The 21015-nt window shown below is 36.0% G+C and overlaps 1 protein-coding gene across 4 annotated transcripts in view; it reads left to right on the top strand.

Moving 5' to 3' along the window:
* Positions 1-21015, top strand: part of GABRG2 (gamma-aminobutyric acid type A receptor subunit gamma2) — a 131512-nt gene that overhangs the window by 31942 nt on the left and 78555 nt on the right. For all 4 annotated transcript variants that reach the window (XM_088838349.1, XM_088838350.1, XM_055429613.1 and 1 more), the window contains exons 4-6: positions 1760-1980; positions 5492-5574; positions 9565-9702. In XM_088838349.1, the coding sequence (XP_088694475.1) occupies positions 1760-1980; positions 5492-5574; positions 9565-9702 (442 nt within the window). The remainder of the gene's footprint in view (positions 1-1759; positions 1981-5491; positions 5575-9564; positions 9703-21015) is intronic.

The following is a 21015-nucleotide window of genomic DNA, read 5'->3' as shown; positions in this document are numbered from 1 at the left end:
GATATTGTAACTTTAAAACACCATTTAGCAAATAAGCAATAAGGACACCCTGCTGAATCAGATACGAAAAACATTTATTGCTTTCAATGAGGTTGATTAAAAAACTGTACCACCACCTGCACCCTCCATGCAAATAGGTTTGCTTGTTTAACCATGAAACAAATGGCAACATGTTTCTCAGACTGTTTAGAATTATGATGAAGATTGTGAATATCTAAGAAGAATCCTTTATACATGTAGTTTATTTTAACACAAAACATAATTTCAGTAATACTGGTACCTGGAACTACTGTCCCAGGATCATAGTTTACGAAATGATGGGTTAAACTTTAAAATGTGTTTGTGTTAGCCAAAATGTAGGTCAGAAATTATTGAGTTACTCTATCTACCTGCACAACAGGTTCCCCTTTCATTATTTGTGGACGACAAATATAGAATTAAATTGTAAACAAAGTGGTGTGACTTATGCCAGTGGAAATGCAGCCAATTCCAGTGGGATACAGGGCAGGAGTGCAAGGATACAATCCAGAACAACAGAAATAAGGCAAAGGAAGAAGATTCTAGTCTGATCCTGACCAGCTGTGTTTTGTAGGCAAATAAATAATCTCCCTGTGGTTTCTGATGTTGTTGTTGTTGTTTTGATGTGTATTCTTCATCATAAATGGTGATGGGTTAAGGGGATTAGATTAGCAAATGTGGATAGTTTCCATTCTTCAACTCTCGTATTCTAAGAACACTAGGGTCATGCTCTAAGAACACTAAGGATTTTTTCCATTAATTTTCTCGTGTATATACAGATTAAAATCGAGCTGTAAAATAATACTAAATAAAATCTAAATATGACAGCCAAATAGATCTTGGGTGTTATGGCTCCAGGTCTAATTCACATCAAACTTTCTTTTCTTTGATTAAAGTCAATCATGTACATGAGGGTAATCATTAGAGTCACTTGTCATCATAGCACTTTTTTAATGTTTTGTGACAGATTAGTATAGTAATAAAGATTATCTTTTAATTGGTGAATTTCTTCTTGTTTAGAAAAAAAGACAATTGTAATAGTAAAAAAATAAAATTAGTTACCTTATACTGAGTGTTTGCCATCTGCCAGACAGGGCACAAAGTGTTTTTTGTATAAGGTGTATTCTCCTTTTGTATCTTCACACTGCTTAGATTTTCTGGTGTCCTCAATTTATTGCGAGGCAACCTAAACTCCAGAGCTCTAGTTTAGAACTGTTTTTGAGTGTTCTGGACTTTGTTTTACTCTGTAGCAGTGATTTTTGGACCTGACTAACTGATTTCCTCAAAAGACAATTGGCAATGTCTGGAGATACTTTTGGTTGTCACGACCTGGGGGTGGGGTTTTTTGTTGGTGCTATTGGCACTTAGTGGGTAGAAGCTAAGAATGCTAGTAAACGTCCTAAAATACACAACATTTCCCCCATAACGAAGAATTAGCTGGTCAAAAATAACATGAGAAACTCTTCTCCACAAATACTAAATGCAAACGACTGTATCAAGGCTATGATCTTTTGCCAGAATTCATTTACACAGATCTATTTGTTCATAATGTATTAACTTGTCCACAAAAGATGGGTGAATCTCCTTAGCCAAGCTTTTGCTTTCTTTTGGATCATTCAAACCCAAAGTAGCTTTCCTTTGTATTGGCAATGAGATCATAAATGATAAATACAAACAATTGGTCTATAATACAATCCTACTATATTAAAGATGTTCCATTTCACCTTTTTCTTTAAAATAGGAATATACAATCGATATTTTTTTTGCCCAAACATGGTATGACAGACGTCTGAAATTCAACAGCACCATTAAAGTCCTCCGACTGAATAGCAACATGGTGGGGAAAATCTGGATTCCAGACACTTTCTTCAGAAATTCCAAAAAGGCAGATGCACACTGGATAACCACCCCTAATAGGATGCTGAGGATTTGGAATGATGGTCGAGTGCTCTACACTTTAAGGTATTCTTTTGGAAAAGGAAATGAATAATTGTTGGGAATAAAACAAAGATCAATTATGTTCTCTTAGAACAAAAAGAGCTAAGATGTCAAACCTAAATCAGGATTGGCATGCTTGAGCAAAATAATATGTGATGCTACAAAATTAGGTTGTTTCTTCTTTTTTCTCTTATCAGTGAACTTTTTCAAAGGATATAGGTAAAACATTTTCTGTGACTGATGTAGGAACTCTTCTCACAGGGATATGAAATTTCCCTTGCCTTTGTGAGATCATCTGACTTCTATACCAGTCTTGGCTTTTATGTGTATGTCCTGCTACTTTAAAACATGGACACTAAAAAATAGTCATCCTTAGGAGTTGATATGCTTGGAAATGTTTCTGTTTCCAAGGAAACCATTATTAAAGGAGAATTTTTGAAGTGGGAATCTGTACATCCTTTTCTTTTTAGCTGCACAATGGCTTAACTAGAATGAATTCCATCTCCCAACATCAACTCCCCACTACATTGATAGGCTGTTTGACTTCCTTTTTTTTTTTTTTTTTTTTTGCTATTTTTGGAATAGATATTCTTGGGGAAAACTTTAAAAGGACGTATCATTTACTTTCTGAACTTAAATATTAAGCCAACATTTGACAGGTTTTTGACTTAAATTAATGCCATCATCTTAGCACTTCATAATTGCATACATTTAAATTTTTTATGTTGAAGTTTCTCATGGGTGAGAATATATTATGAAGTCAGCATAGTAGATGAGTACACAGACTTAAGAATCAGACACATCTGGCTTTGATGACGAGCTCTGTATCACACTGTGCTGGGCTCAGTTGCTTCAGTCGTGTCTGTTTCCGTGCGACCCTATGGACTGTAGCCTGCCAGGTACCTTTGTCCATGGGATTCTCCAGGCAAGACTACTGGAGCGGGTGGCCATGCCTTCCTCCAGGGGATCTTCCTGACCCAGGGATCAAAGCTGCGTCTTCTACATCTCCTGCACTGAAAGGCGGGTTTGTTACCAATAAGGCCACCTGGGAAGCTCCTGAATCGTATTATTTGTAGGTATTAGGGCAATTCTCCAGGATTTCTACAGGAGTGACAACTCTTCAGAATATGTACAGGACTAGAGGCTGCTGTCTGGTAGCAGGGGTCTAGCTGCTAGAAGTATCTCAAAGTTTAATTTGTATGGTAAGTTTGATGCTTTTACTTAGTTACATTTTTATTTAGAGGAATGAGGTGAGAATTGATGGGAATTATTGGCAAAGAAGGTACCTCTACCACCATGACATATGCCCCTAACCTAGTACTACAACTGAGCACCTTTCATTTTAAATTTCTATAAAATAGAGTTAATGATTCTTACCTTACAGAGTGGTAATAAGGACTGAATGGGGTGATATGCAAAGTGTTTAACATATAACCTGATAAAAAAGGAAGCACAAGCAGACATTTGGGGATGACCCAGACGGAGGACAAAGGGAGGAGGGAGGTGGGAGGGGGGTTCAGGAAGGGAACTCATGTACACCCAGGGCGGATTCATGTCAATGTATGGCAAAACCAACCAGTATAATATTGTAAAATAAATAAATAAATAAATAATTTGTGTATATTTTCAGTAATAAATATGAATAATGTGACTCTTCTAGATCTTAGTATCCAGGATCTTATAGCTTCAAAATATTTCATGTAAAATGCCCTTCTGATGTATATTTTATGCCATATGTAATATTCAAGATATAGAATTCAATACTTTAAACTGGACCCATAGTCCTTGTCATGAGTTACATCAGTTAGTAGGAAAAACAGCCACAATTGCAAAAGAAATTCATTGCTTATGTTTTGATTTCATCATGGGTTTTATTAAATTAGATATGATATAATGATTAGAATTAGAATCGAGTGGAAATCAAATTTTGTCTGCTAAGTAAGAGCTCAGTCTAGCTTTTGAAGTATTAGGTAAAGTTATGCTATCTGAAGTTCCTTTATCATTCCCGTAATATTATAGTTATTTTTTCACTTCTATTAACTTGGAGAATCACTATACAATATTTAATTATGGAAGCCACCTCAAAATTGTCACTCATGAGATTCATTCAAGATTCGAATGAGTTTGCTAATCTATATAAAGAGATGATTTCATTCTTGTTGCTTATCTATAATGAGTTACAAATGTGTATATATGTGCATAGATATATATCTGTGTAACCATCTGCAATCTGTATTATCTTCAATTTTAACAATTCCAGTTTAATTTTGAGGAATGATACTAATATCAAATTTAATTATAATTTCACTTATTAATAAAGCTTATCTCTTCTTTGGAAGAGCATGTAATTATTGAGTGACAATGACAAAAACTTCCAGCTTTGGAGACACAGTCTTGGGCTCACCTCAACCATGACACTAGTTTTGTCCCTTCGGACAAGTCCAAGCACAATAAATCCATAATAACACTTACTAAATGAGAGAAGATTCACCTTACCTAGTGCCATGCCAACACTTAAGGGCTCAGTGACGATTAGTTATATCTTAGGACCAGTAATTGCTCTATTATACCATAGAAAAGTTAAATTTATGCTGAACTTTTAATAGAAATTGTATATAAAATAAATTTTTTATGTTAAGATTGATATTTGTAATTATAAAAAGTATAGCTAACAAATACAGAATTTTAAATACCATCAACCTATCACCATCACAATTTAACATTATAGTCATACTTCCCCAAATGTGGTCAAAACATCTACTACTGCTTTAAATTTTATCCCTCCTAGAGTTCTAACCTCTATTGGGAAAGAAAATCTGTATGTTTAATAAGCACCTCAGGGACTCCATGGCAGACATTTTTCTGATACATCTGTGCATTTAACATCTGATTTCCTTCTACTCTTTTTTTTAAATTTTTTATTTATTTTACAGTATTATATTGGTTGGTTTTGCCATCCATTGACATGAATCCGCCCCGGGTGCATCGTGTATAATTGCTTTATAGTGTTCCTTTGTAAGAATGCTTAATGCTCTGTTGTGAAACACAGGTATTTTTAAAATCACATATAGTAATTTAAAGCTAACAGCTAACAAGTACTTACATGCAGAAGGTTCTGCTGTAATTAGCAGATAAATTCTGAGAATTATCTGCATTCATTTAGATGCAAACAGTAAATGAGCTTAAGTTCTTAAAAGAGTTTGTTCTATTAAGTAAACTAAGTAAATTCACTGAGCAATCCCATGTGTGCAGTTAATTTGCCAAAAAATATATGGGATAATAAATATTGAATAAGTGAAGTTGAGGTCAGTGACAATTTATTGTTTTTTCTGGGAAAATAAATGGACATTAAGTCTTACACAATTTTATCCTGGACTTGGTGAATTTCATCAGTGAGGATCGCCTTGTGTTTATCAATAAGAATGGGTGAGATACTGTCCAGGAATAAAAATGAATGGTCATTCAAAAGTGTGCTAATACACATTTAAAATTTTTTAAACTGTCTAAAACCTTTGCATCATATCTTTCTACTTAGACTGACAATTGATGCTGAGTGCCAGTTACAGTTGCACAATTTTCCAATGGATGAACATTCCTGCCCCCTGGAATTCTCCAGTTGTAAGTAATTACTCATTCTATATTCTGTGTCCCCTCTCACCAGTAGGCTTTCTTATTGCAATACCAGTTAATTGGGAAACTTACAGAGAATGCAAAATTGCATTATGCAGTGTTGTTGACTTTGAAGATTCTGATAATCCCTTTATCATTAAAAAAGGATCTATTTTATCAGAAATTACAAATAGACTGCATTGGGGCATAAACTTGGAATAAACTGGCAGTGGGTTCCTGAATGCCTATGTTGGGAAGGATTGTAAAACCTGGCCTTGTCTCAATAGAAAGAGGTAGTAGTGGATTATATATCACTCCCTCCATGGGCCCAGAAAAGATTAGCAGGACATTTGTTAGTTGTTTTCTCCCTATGTGGGCTTCCCTGGTGGCTCAGATAGTAAAGAATCTGCCTGCAGTGCAGGAGACTTTGGTTTGATCCCTGGGTTGGGAAAATCCCTGGGTTGGAAAGATTAGCAGGGCATTTGTTAGTTGTTTTCTCCCTATGTGGGCTTCCCTGGTGGCTCAGACAGTAAAGCGTCTCCCTGCAGTGCAGGAGACCCGGGTTCGATCCCTGAGTTGGGAAGATCCCCTGGAAAAGGAAATGGCAACCCACTCCAGTACTCTTGCCTGGAAAATTCCATGGACTGAGGACCCTGGTAGGCTACAGTCCATGGGATTGCAAAAAGAGTTGGACACGACTGAGTGACTTCACTAGGTTGGGAAGATCCTCTGGAGAAGGAAATGGTTACCCACTCCAGTATTGTTGCCTGGAGAATTTCATGGACTAAGGAACCCAGCAGGCTACAGACCATGGAGTTGCAAAGAGTTGAACATGACTGAGCAAGTGAACAAAAACAGCAAAATAACAAAATCAAAAATTACCTCCTCTGTCTGGAGTTCTAGTAATACCTAAACTGGTTATCAGTCAGTGATCAAAAGACTGATTTGGGAGTCATGTGAAAGTGAAAGTCACTCTGTCATATCTGACTCTTTGTGACCCCATGGACTGTCCATAGAATTCTCCAGGGTGAATACTGGAGTGGGTAGCCTATCCCTTCTCCAGGGGATCTTCCTGACCCAGGAATCGAACCAGGGTCTCTTGCACTGCAGGCAGATTCTTTACCAACTGAGCCATCAGGGAAGCCCTATTGGGTTCAGTTAAAATCCCAATCCCATCACTATAGATTTGAACAAACTACTAAATCTCTCAATGAGTCCACAACACAGGTGCCCATAGAGATTATCAGACCTGCCTCACCTCAATATTGTTTTGTTCATATATGTAAAATACCTATGCTACCTCCCACATAATAAGATTCAATCAGAAGCTGTATTATTTTATTTATTATTATTATTATCATCATGAGATAATAGCCTATAGCAAGAAGATCCTTGATGATTCTAGTAGGAACTAAGCTTTAGTAACCTTTATAGGTATTTCCTGTCTAAATAAAAAACAAGCCTCATTTTTTTCCCACATTTGCCTCACTTTTTGTTCTGTATTCATGTTAGATTGCTTACCTCCTCCTCATTTCTGAACTCTCAATTGTGTATATTGTGTAGAATGAAAAACTATGAATTTTAAAAATTTAATATATGTATAATTTATCAGCTAGGGAGTAATGGAAATGCCTAAAAAGAAACTGAATCATAATAACAATACTTTCAAAAAAGATGAGAAAAGCAATTGCCTGTTTTGATAAACATTTCCAGAGGGAAACAAAAAACAAAACAAAAGAGCAAAACAGAGGGCACCAAAGGAAAAATTCATTGTATATTTTATATATATTGAGAAAAGTTCTCATTATAAATCTTATTTCATATGTTTTACTTTATCCAAGGATAGAATATTTTTAAGTGAAAACTCCCTTAAGGTTTAGGATATGGGATTTATTTTCTTTTAATTTTCCAACTGAGACTAGTCTTCTCCTGAGTTAGATAAAACTTAAACAGTGATTTCTATGCCATCAGGTTGCTGATTGACAATTGTCTTCTGAGCCCAAAATCAACTTAGTATTACTTATTGCTATCAAAACAATTCAATCACCAACATATTGTCCATAGGAAGTTCCTTAATATTATCATTCTTAAATTCTCAGTGTTCATCACATCCTGCCCTAACACCCTGCCACCGCCCTCTCAATAGCAACCTGGGGATCCTGCTTGCTTTCTTTCTTTTAAATTAATAAATATAGTGGACAAAAAGTTAGACCAAAACCAAAGAATAAGAGACAAGGGATTTTATTCAAAGGAGTTGATCACCCTCCATAATCAAAACTTACCTTTCCACAGAATTATTAGAAGACATACAGTGGAGAAGATTTCTAGTTTTGTGGTCTATCTATTTTACTTGAGTTTACCCTACACTTTACTTAATAGTAATGTTTTATCCATTCAACAATACATATTGAACAACAATTCCACAAAATAAGTACAATCACCCCCATGTAAGTACACCCATAGGTAAACAAATAATTTGGAAAAAAAATTAAGAAACTTGTCTAGGGCATTATGGAAAAGGTAACCAAGGAAAAGTTACTAATGATCACTACATTATCCATGTAACATTTGTTTCATGAATGCTTTCTGTTGTTTTGGCTGAACATGGCTGAACCTTAAAGAATCGATACAGTTCTCGTAGGTATCTTCCCCTTGTCATTTCTACTTACTACTTTTAATTATAGTTATATATTAAAAAGAAGCCTCACCAAATTGAGAGTGAGAATAATATAAATAGTTGAGGTAATTTTTTCCTTCTACTCCAAGGACTTGCCCTGGACAGGGATTTGAATCTGCTTTCCTTCCACCCAGGGACTGAACCTGTGGCTCCTGCCACATCTCATGCATAGCAGGCAGATTCTTTACCGCTGAGCCATCGGGGACATCCTAGATACTTCTTCCATTATTTTCTGTTGCTACATGACTCAAAATCTCACCCTTTTGAGTCCCTTTAACCATAAACAATATCCTACATATGTAGTGAGAGGAGAGTGAAAAAATTGGCTTAAAGCTCAACATTAAGAAAACTAAGATCATGGCATCCGGTCCCATCACTTCATGGCAAATGGTTGGGGAACCAGTGGAAACAGAAGCTGACTTTATTTTTCTGGGCTCCAAAATCAATGCAGATGTTCATTACAGCCATGAAATTAAAAGATGCTTACTCCTAGGAAGGAAAGTTGTGACAAACCTAAACTGCATATTAAGCAGAGACATCACTTTGTCAACAAAGGTCCGTCTAGAGCGACTTCACTTTCACTTTTCACTTTCACACATTGGAGAAGGAAATGGCAACCCACTCCAGTGTTCGTGCCTGGAGAATCCCAGGGACGGGGGAGCCTGGTGGGCTGCCGTCTATGGGGTCACACAGAGTCGGATACGACTGAAGTGACTTAGCAGCAGCAGCAGCAGTCAAGGCTATGGCTTTTCCAGTGGTTATGTATGGATGTGAGAGTTGGACTATAAAGAAAACTGAGCGCCGAAGAATTGATGCTTTTGAACTGTGGTGTTGGAGAAGACTCTTGAGAGTCCCTTGGACTGCAAGAAGATCCAACCAGTCCATTGTAAAGGAGATCAGTCCTGGGTGTTCATTGGAAGGACTGATGTTGAAGCTGAAACTCCAGTGCTTTGGCCACCTGATGCAAAGAGCTGACTCATTTGAAAAGACCCTGATGCTGGGAAAGATTGGGGGCAGGAGGAGAAGGGGATGACAGAGAATGAGATGGTTGGATGGCATCACCAAGTCAATGGACATGGGTTTGGGTGGACTCCGGGTGTTGGTGATGGACAGGGAGGCCTGGTGTGCTGCAGTTCATGGGGTCGCAAAGAGTTGGCCACGACTGAGTGACTGAACTGAACTGAATGCTCTTTAATACAAGATCATCATCCAAGTCACAACTATTTCTTTGGTTATTTCCCTCAGTGTATTGTTCATAGAAAGTGGTTGCTACATATATTAATTTTTAATAATTTTAAATGTGTTTTCCTATCTCATGGCAGATGGCTATCCACGTGAAGAAATTGTCTATCAGTGGAAGCGTAGTTCTGTTGAAGTGGGTGACACAAGGTCTTGGAGACTTTATCAATTTTCATTTGTTGGACTGAGAAATACCACTGAAGTAGTAAAGACGACTTCTGGTAAGATGCACTTGAAAATAATTTTGAATGACCTTTCCAGAGTTTAAATTGTGGTTTAAATTATTTAGAAGCTTTCAGTACTTGTCTAGAAATGATATTCAGCCAATTAAATGCCTTAATTTACTAGAGACAACTGTAATTGGTATTCTAGCATGATACATAAACATAAATGGATTTTATCAATTTAAAGCAAGTTAGATTCAAATTGGATAAGTAAATCATTTGCTTAATTTCCTTTAGAAAAATCAATGTCTATTATTTAAAAAGAAGAAAATATTTATTAGGCATAGATATAATATTTATTTTAGGAAATATGTTTCATAATATATTGAAATAGCCGCATTTAAAATATCACATGGGGAAGATTACCTTTTCAAAAGTGCAGAAAAGTGACCATAGTAGATATGGACTAATTCCCTCTTCAGTAATGAAATATTTTAAATTGGCTCATTGTGATGAAGGGACTGGGTTTTGGTGTCAGACAGGCCTGGGTTGAAATCTCAACTCCATCAGTTACCAGCTACAAATTTTAAGAAATTACTGAATTTCTGTGGAGACCAGCTTCTCAGAGAAATAGTGTGCACAAAAAGATCTGCCTTATAGGCATATTGCATGTATGAAAAAGAAAGATAAAATGCTTAGAATAAAACCTGACAGAGAACATTCAATAAGTAGTAGTGCCTAATAATATTGATTAGAATTATCAAGTATGTCTGGAGCCTAATGTGGTCAGGCCTTCAGTTTTTTCAAGAAAAACTAAAAATCTATAATCATATCAACTATCATAATTTTAACAGTATTAAAAACATGTGGGACAAATCAGACATATTCCTAGACCGTGTCTATCTCATGGGTGGGTACAGGTTCACACAAATCCTTTGTAATGCTGAGTACAGACTCCATAAAAATTACTCCAGCTACTCCTTTTTAAAGCTCTGTGAATTTAAATATGTTCTAAATTCAAACATAAACATTGTGTTCACAACTTACCATCTATTAAGATCTATCTTTTTTATATTTGTTTCCTTAAGTTGCTTTCTGATTATTTATTTACACATACTAATTTTTCTTTTGCTGAAATTCATAGGACATATTTTTGTGTTGACTAAAAAGCTTTGGTCTACTGTACAGAAAGAGACAAAAATCTAGGCAAAAATGGAAATTTAAGATTCTACCTTCATAAATACCATCCTTTAAATCAAAGCTATCTGGCCCTAATTTTTTTTTTTAGCATTTTTAGATTTCTTAAAAAACAAAACAAACAAAAAAAAAACCTCTTAAACAGCAAATAGAATCCGAAAGAAAATCAAAGAACTGCTCTAGTCTATTTTAGAAAATGTAGCCTTATGTTCTCTTATTCACTGGAAATCCTGACCATCAAGTACTAGAACAGTCCTTGTTTTGGTCCCCATTAACAGATTCAGGATTGTCTTAGAACAGGTCTTCCATCTGTGAAAGAACATATGTAAAAATATTCTCTAAGTCTGCATGCTTCCAGAACAAGAAAAAGGGTGTTAAATTCTGCTGTGTATTCATATCTCTATAGTTATTATAGCACCCTAAAACAGAACCCACAAACTTATGACTAGCAGAGTTTTTGTTTAGTCATTTGAGCCCAGAATGGCCTTAAAACCAACTAATGGTCAGGGAAGTATTGATTTGATATCATAGGGTTTAATATCATCCCATCCCCAAAGTCTCATACTGAGAATGATGAGTATTTACTGTCTAATAAGAGATACTTCCAAAAGAAAATAATCTGTTTACTTAAAGCATGGCAAGAAAATTTATCAAGGTATCACTATAAATTCTTTTTCTTCCTAGAGAAATCAAAGCAAACCTGTATTGATATCAGAGTTGATATTGAATAGCATCATGTAATTGATTGCATCAATTCCTTATGAAATGTAATATGGGAGTTAGCCTCCATATTGGTCTTTTTGTCCACTCCCAGCTCCTGCTGGTTTGTTTTTTGGGCGCGGTACCATTTCAATTGCCTCTGTGAAGAAAAAGGACTGAATTGAAACTTAGCACCAATGCTGAGGAGCATCTCAATTCTTGTAATAGTTGATTGTGTAATGATCAAAAGTTTCTGTGTGTTGCTTTGTTTTATTTCTGATGCCATTCTTATCTTCAAAGCATTGCTCCATAACTAGTTAATACCTACAAGTAAGTTATATTAACAACTTTCTTGGGAAGTTATCAGAAGATCACAATTATAGATTTTTGAATTCTGGTCATTACAATAATGTGGTTTTCTCTTAGATTTACAGCAAATGTGTCTTCTTTTGAGAAAACTGTCAAAACTAGGCAAGAATATTATCTAAAATTTGGCCTAGTTTACTGTACGGATTTCTAACCTTCTCTCATTTTAGTTCACCTTTCGTGATTTTGTTATATCTAAGTAATGATTATTCTGTGGGTTCCTTAGTATTTTTTTCTTTAAATTGATTCCTTGTTATTAATAAAATGAATTTTTAAAGGGAAGTTCATATTAGGACCATAATTGAAAAACCAGAAACATTTGACATGAATAGAAATTGATTAATGAGAAATAAAGAAATGCTCTTAAATTTTAAGTGCACATATTTGTGTTTCCCAGACTCTGAATATGTTAGGGAAAAAAGATAGAGAAAAGGGAAAAGATAACTAGCATCAAAGTAAAACACTTCTTTGATTTAAACTGAAGGATAGAAGAAGCAGAAAGGAATTTTCTTACGTATAATTCAATGCTGTGTGATAATTCTGTATACACCATCTGAATCATCTTTATCACTTATCTGCATTACTCTTGAGAAAAATATTGCCTTGGTGGTGGATTGATAAGGCTTGAACAATACTTACAATCCATAATCAATACATCAAAATAGATTCTGGATCCATGCTTTCTCTGCAAACCATCTCTTCCTGATTGTTCTATATCTGGTAACAGCACCATCATTGTCCCAGTGAGCCAGGCGTGAACACTCAGAGTCACATGTCTGCCTCCCACATCTAATGAATCACGAAGGCACTTAGCCCTCTGAAATATCTTGTGTAACTGTCCTCTTTTCCATCGCCACTGCCACTGTCCTAGTTCACAATTTTGTCTTTTCTCATCTGGACTGTGTTGGGAGCCTATTAAACTATATTCCTGCTGTCAGTCTCTTTCCTACAGCTATCCTTTATACATTAATCATAAAAGCTAGTACTTACTGAGCACTGACTACATGTACCACAGCAAACATTTTATATAAATGACCTGCTTTAATTCTTATAACTACAGTCATATTTAGTGTCATTAACACTGAGGGTACCACTGTGGATAAGGAGATAGAATTCTAGTGGTTCGTTTATTACAGGGATCAGATATGGCAGCTGGGACATGAATTCAGGTGGTGTGCTTTCAGACTCACGCTCTTAGTCACTGCACTATTTTTATTTGCACTGTGGCCCAGTGAGTCTTCCTGAATCACAACTTTCCTCATATCCCAAGAATACAGGAGATTCAATTAAGCACCAGCTATAATGGGCTTCCCTGGTGGCTCAGTAGTGAAAAAAAAAAAAAATCCTCCTGCCAAGGCAGGAGACACAGGTTCAATCACTGGATTGGGAAGATCCCTTGGAGAAGGAAATGGCAACCACATTAGTATTCTTGCTGGGAAAAGGCCATGGACAGAGGAGCCGGCAGGCTATAGTCCATGGGGTCGCAAAAGAGTCAGACATGACTTAGTGACTAAATGACAACAACAATAAATTTGTTCCTGAAATATAAGCCCCTGAGATCTTGGGAACTTTCCAGCTTGGTTTTTCATAATTTCTCGGCTGGTAACAGAACTACTATATGTTTTCCTGAATATAAATAGCCAATCCTATATACATGTTGAATTTCAATCTTTTCTCTTTTGAATGGCTTGTCAGCTCATCCATACTTTCTTTATGAATTTAAAACATAAATAAACGGTTTCTCTTCAATGAGGCCTTTACAGATGGTAATGCTCAAACAACATGGAGCAGTTTTTAAGAATGTACACTATGAGAGCCGGCAGCTCAGGTTTCAACATTGATTTGTATACACTATAGAATATATCAAACTTGAATATCATCAATGTTACAGGGTTACTCTCAGGAGTAAGTAAAATAATCCATTACAAATACTTGAAACTGTGCCTAACCCATAGAAAGGACTCATTAATAGAGGGCACCATCATCATTATCAAATTCAGAGCATTTTCACCCACCTCATGCAACCCACTCCAGTGTTCTTGCCTGGAGAATCCCCAGGGTCAGGAGAGCCTGGTGGGCTTCTGTCTATGGGGTCACACAGAGTCGGACACGACTGAAGTGACTTAGCAGCAGCAGCAGCACAAAAACATAATTTCTGCCTTGTTTTTTCTGGACAGTTGTTCCCTCTTTTCTGCCCTCTCACTCCATTTAGTCTTCCCAGTGGAAGCCTTCTTATAATCATCTTTGTATCCATGATGCCATTAGCCTGGTGGTTTGCTTAGAGTTGTTCATTTGTAGGTAATTATAAAGTGGATTGCTTGTGAGAATTATATTGATAAAGCCATAAAATTTATCTCAAATAAGCAATGCAGAACTCTCTTATTTATTTTTTCCATTACTCATTGTTTACTTTGAAGTTGGAGATGTTGGAGATGTTGTTCTTTCTTGTCACCTTGCCATGGCCAGTTCACCAAATTATCTATGTGATATCAATATGGTATAAAGCAGGGCTTTATTCCTGATGTGTTTTGAAATGTGAGCTAGAAAAATAGGCAAATGAGTTTCTTGGGGGAACCTACATTCTTGGGATCCCATTGCCATTATTATGAATCAAAAAGAAATATATCATGCTGTTCCTACATTAGAAAAATGTTGAATCTTCTTTCTTCTAGTTTTACTGAGATAAAATTGACATACAGAACTGTATAACTTTAGGGCTTCCCAGGTAAAGAAATTGCCTTTCAATGCAGGAGATGCAAGAGGCACAGGTTCTGTCCCTGGGTTGGGAAGATCCCCTGGAGAGGGAAATGGCAACCCACTCCAGTATTCTTGCCTAGAAAATTCCGTTAGGGAAGCCTGGGGAGCTATAGTGCATGGAGCCGCAAAGAGTTGGATATGACTGAGAGACTGAGCATACACTATAAGTTTAAGGTATACAGCATAATGATTTGCTGTAAATAGATTATGAAATGAAATGATTATCCTAATGACTTTCAGTTCAGTTCAGTTCAGTTCAGTTGCTCAGTCGTGTCCAACTCTTTGCGACCCCATGAATCACAGCATGCCAGGCCTCCCTGTCCATCACCAACTCCCGGAGTTCACTCAAACTCATGTCTATTGAGTTGGTGATGCCATCCAGCCATCTCATTCTCTGTCGTCCCCTTCTTCTCCCGCCCCCAATCCTTCCCAGCATCAGAGTCTTCTCCAAAGTGAGTCAACTCGTCGCATGAGGTGGCCAAAGTATTGGAGTTTCAGCTTTAGCATCAGTCCTTCCAATGAACACCCAGGATTGATCTCCTTTAGAATGGACTGGTTGGATCTCCTTGCAGTCCAAGGGACTCTCAAGAGTCTTCTCCAGCACCACAGTCCAAAAGCATCAATTCTTAAATGACTTTAGTGAACATCAATCATTTCATATAGATAATAAATTAAAGAAACAGAAAACAAAAATTTTTCCTTGTGAGGAGAACTCATAGGATTTACTATTTTGTAAATATAACATGTTTTTGTGTGCTATAATTAACATATAGTAGTGTTAATTATATTTGTCATGTTGCACATTACATGTCTAGTACTTATTTAACTTATAACTGAAAGTTTGTACCTTTTGTCTACATTCTTCCAATTCTCCCTTCTCCCACTTCTAGTAACCACAAATCTCTCTTTTTATTGAGCTTGTTTGTTTTTAAAGTATAATTGCCCTACAACACTGTGTTAGTTCCTTGTACACAATACAGTGATTTGATATTTCTACACAATTCAAAATGATCACGATGTTAGGTCTAGAAAACCATTAAATATTCTGTATCATCTTTAGAAATGTAGATACCATTGTTTCATAATTTTTTGGTATTCCCATTACATTAAATATTACTTACCTCCTTTTTGTCTTTAATCCACCTTTCCTGGCTTTGATTTCATGTGCAAGTTATGTTTCTTGATTTCTATTAGAAGAAATGCACAAATGCTAAAATTAAAAAAAAAAAAACTGAACTGCTAAATTCACCTTACTTTTCAAGAGTGGTATGCAGACCACAATTTTAGAAAACCAACTCTGTGGATGAAGTTCATGTTAACTGCTTGGTTTCTAAAGTGTATGTAATCCATCCTATATCTTCAAACCTTGTCCATTATTCTCCCACTATTCCCTTGATTGTCCTGAGGTTTTTTTGGATGGGCTATACCTACTTCAGATCTCAATGCTCTATTTTTTCTTCATACAAAGCTCAAGTTTAAACTTCTCTGCTTATACTAGTATATATCTGCTGCTGCTGCTGCTAAGTCGCTTCAGTCATGTCTGACTCTCTGCGACCCCATACATGGCAGCCCACTAGGCTCACCCATCCCTGGGATTCTCCAGGCAAGAACACTGGAGTGGGTTTCCATTTCCTTCTCCAATGTGTGAAAGTGAAAAGTGAAGTCACTCAGTCGTGCCTGACTCTTAGTGACCCCATGGACTGCAGCTTACCAGGCTCCTCCGTCCATGGGATTTTCTAGGCAAGAGTACTGGAGTGGCTTGCCATTGCCTTCTCCGAGTATATATCTACTGGCCAGATAATTCTCCAAATAGAAAAAAAAAAAATAGCTCCCACTTTCTAGGCTGTATTTTAATTTATATGTCTTTGGCAAAACAAGGAGACACATGTAAAGCTACTCATCACTGAAGTAAACTATTTTCGGAGAAGTAAAAATGGAAATCAAAACATAAAAAGTTAATGGTAATTTCTTCATTAAGAAGGTTGGAATGAACAAAATAGTAAATCTAAATGATAGAAGAGTAGTAAACAACTTTAGCACCAGTTCTACAGTCTTCAGTTTTTGAGTCACAGTAAGTTGTGAGCCCATTTTAGTCAATAATAAGCTTTTCAAACTACTTGAAGCAACCTGAAGTATTAAATCAGTATGAAAGACTGCAAAGTAAAAGATTTTTATTCTTAGCCTTCAATTTAGAAAATTAGTTTTGGTTTCAGGAGAGGAAAATGAACGCATTATGTAAAGAGGGCGGGGCCAGGGATGGCCAAGGAGAAGTCATTTGTCCTTTCTGGGATGAAAATTCCTTATTTATAAAGATAATGTATTTGACTAGATGCTTCTTTTTAAAGTCCTTAGACTAATTTATACTCTCTGATATATCCAAGGTTACACTATAGATGCCTCAATGTGGGAGTAACTTTCTTTATAGTTGATGTTTTCTTAGAATGTTTCGCTTCATCAAGTTTTCAACATTTTCAAAATGAGTCAAATGCAAAAATATACTCCTTTAGTTAAAATATCATTCATTGTTCATCACTCTCCACTTGTTCCATAAATGTTTATGACAAGAAAGCAGTTTCTGGCATCTGAACCTGAGGAATTGTTTTCCAGCATCAACTCGATAGACATTAAAATCCAGGGAGGAGGGGAAGAGAGGAGAATTGTTGTCCTTTGGAGGCTTGGATTAGACGCTCCCCCAGCCACTAGTAGGGAGATAAGTGACCCCTTTAAAACTTTTATCAGGCCTGAAGGGGATCCTTGTTCTGATTAATAAACAAAGCCTCCTAGAGAAACTATTTAAATAAAACTTGCCTTCATCCTGACCTGTCTCCCCATACTTAGTGAAAATCCTTCCTGTCCTGGAGCAGGGAGTAATGGGTTAGGACTTCCCCAGACTGGAATCCTACCTCTCTGTACCCATCATTGAGCAAAACAACAGTTGAGAGTCCAAAAAACAAGTTTTGAAATAAAATGTCATTAATGTAATTGACCGTGTTTCCTTTGTGCATGCATTTTATTGGATGCAGAGTGGGAATAAGTCATCTGAATCTATTGGTATTATTTCATAGACTAATCCAGTTTGTACTTGGGTTAAAGATATTGAAGGGCAATATTTAACTACAGAGTTTCGTTTTTCTTAAAACGATCCTCTTAATATAGTGTGAAATGTCTTCCAAATTTTAGAATTTAGGCTTAAGATGTCTAATAGATATCTTAAGACTTTCTTATAAACTCATTGCACAAACTGGAATTACCTTCCAACAGACTTAGGGAATGCAAATATGTTATTTGTAAAATTCATTGAGTATTGTAAATAAAAGAAGCCATTTTTGTTTTGTTTAAAAAAACAAATCCCACATTGGAATTTTAAATTCACTGAACTGAACTGAACTGAAGGCCGCTCTGACAGTACCTAGTGAGGATATAGCAAATTAGAGGTAGAGAGGGGCTGCATAGAGAAGTCATAGGAAACTGAAGAACATCTAAGAAAAATTGTTTGATTCCAGGGTGACACACTTCATTTCTTCTTATATTCCATTGGCAAGAACCAGCTGTATGTTAATGTGGAGATCAAATTGGCTGGGAAGCATCACTCAGTTGTGTGCTAGGAAGGGACAGTAGGTTTTACGACTTTCTAGCATCCGTGCAACATACATGATGTCATTGTTTTTCTCACAACAAGCTTCTCAAAGAGGTAATATTTTTCTCAGTTGACAGATGGAGGAGCTTAAATCTAGAAGGGCTAAGTAATTTGTTCAAGACTATTCAATAAATTATTTACCCAGATCCCAAACTTTTACCACACTGCCTCTTACAAGCACAGGAGATAAAGAGATGAATTAATAAGATAAAAATTATTCCTCAGCTTGATAACAGCTGATTTTACCAAGACAATGCAATAAAGTAGTATACCTAATATGATAACTATATACATGTATTGATATCAGAATTAATAAAATGTTTTAACTTATAGGAATAGCAATTATATTTACATAGAGCAAAAACCTCAAGTGAGAAACAATTTAGTGACAATATATTTTCCTTTATCAGAAACACATTTATTGTTTATAAGATATTATTCACTTGCTGAATGAACCTATGGGTCACCATGGAAATCTGGCCTTAACTAAGAATCTATTGGATCCAGTGTATTTGTGTAAATGTATTACTTACAGAAATATATCATCAGAAAAAAGCATAATGGAAGGATTGCATGACTACTATTTACAGTAATTTTGAGTACTAATATCTTATTCTGACTGTCTATCAAAACCAGTCAGGTCAAGAAAACATTAATTTTTATCCAAGATATGGCATTTCCTAATTCAATTGAAATTCTTCTTTTGCTGTGTTTAGAAGACACTTTCATCAATGTGAATGATCTAACTAATGGAGCCCTCCTGTTAAGTTGCTGTCCTCATGTAAATGTAAAAGATGGAATAATTTTAAAAGATATCAAAATGTGAATGAGGGAGACTGACTACAGACATCATTGAAGATTCCTTTCACTCTGTTTGATGCAATCAAATAATTCCTTCATCTCATTTTTGCATTTTCAGAAAATAATGCTGCCCAGAATTGCACATATGCAAATCCAGACATGTCACAGAATGGAAAGGGCGTCAAATAGCATGGAGGAAAATAATGTTTTTTCTTTTTATATTTAATTTTCTCTTCTTCAAAAGGAGGTCATTATGAAGGTCACAGAACGTTACATTACATAATAACCCCAAAAAGAATTTTGGGAGTTTACAAGTTACAGCTGACCAGAATTTGTTTACTATTCTTACTTGCCATTCCTGTAATCTATCTCTTTTGGAAAATCAAGGACAGCTGGTTTTATTAATCCATTTCAGAGCAGCAGAAAGAGATCAGAAAAGCCCAGGGACTAGAGAATTGACCCGTATATTAAACATGACTCAGTATATTATTTTTTGTTTACTTTTATGTATGGTGTCTCTGCTATTCAAAAACTGACAACATTTCAAATTTAACATATAAACCACATAATAAGTGTTTAAATTGATCCATTCCCAAATAACTACTCCTTGTTATACAACATCTCTTAGGGAGATAAAAGGAAACAATAAAAAATAACATTTTCTCTAGTTCTTCTCCCATAAACATGCTTCCCTGGTGGCTCAGATGGTAGAGAATCTGCCTGCAATGCAGGAGATCTGGGTTTGATTGCCTGGGTTGGGAAGATTCCCTGGAGAAGGAAATGGCTACTCACTCCAGTATTCTGGCCTGGAGAATTTCATGGACAGAGGAGCCTGGCAGGCTACAGTCCATGGGGTCACAAAGAGTTGGACACAACTGAGCGATTTTCACTTTGGACTTCCCTGATAGCTCAGTTGGTAAAGAATCCGCCTGCAATGCGAGAGACCTGGGTTGGGAAGATCCTCTTGAGAAGAGAAAGGCTACACTCTCCAGTATGCTGGCCTGGAAAATTCCATGGTCTGTATAGTCCATGGGGTTGCAAAGAGACAGACACAACTGAGCAGCTTTCACTTTCATTTTTCTATCATCTCTATAAGATGGTAACTTTATTTGTGAATACTGAAGTACAATAAATGACCTTGATAACAAGATGAAAGCTTCAACGTAGATAATTATAATTGAGTTTACTTAAATAGTTTCCAAATATGATTTCTAATCTGCCTTTACTCACATGATTTACAGCATTGTGCATCTCGATTTTCATCATTATATCCATTGTTCATGACTAAGAGTTGAAGAGCTTTGTAATATAAAAGGCCATGTGTAAATCATGAGCTTTGCAATACCTCCTTGCTAAAGAGACAATGTAGTCAAATCACTAATTGTAACTGCCTAATGATTATATTTTCTTTTTTGATTTCTTGTTACCAGTGTTAGTGACTGAGAATAGAATTAGATTGATAGAAAAATAAAATTTTAGGGCTAAACATGAAAGGTTAAAACCAACTGTAATTTGACTTTGGGTAATTACTCCAAAGAGGTAAAATAATTCTTTGTAAATCTAACCTAGAGTACAGATCATTAAAGATGGACAGGGTTAAATTTTATTTCCATCAACACTGAACAATTGAGAAATTTTATATGAAAATCTAAACATCTTTACACCCTAAATATCTAGCTTGTTTGCATTTGAAAATGATTGCGTCCTTTAACAAAATTCCTACCACCCCCTGTTGTATTTTCAGGACTATATGATTTTCTTCTTGAATTACTGTTTCCTTGTTTGCCTATTAATTTTCTTTGGAGTGTATTTGCAAAGTGAATCAGCTGTATGTTTATATATATCCCCTCTTTTTTTGGATTTCCTTCCCATTTAGGTCACCACAGAGAACTGAGTAGAGTTCCCTGTCCTAT

This window comes from Moschus berezovskii, chromosome 8 (assembly GCF_049115385.1).
Source record: "Moschus berezovskii isolate FMDL1 chromosome 8, NW_MosBer_1.0, whole genome shotgun sequence".
Taxonomy (NCBI): Eukaryota; Metazoa; Chordata; class Mammalia; order Artiodactyla; family Moschidae; genus Moschus; species Moschus berezovskii.
Note: the sequence above shows the minus strand (reverse complement) of the source record. Positions and strands in the feature narration are given on the sequence as shown.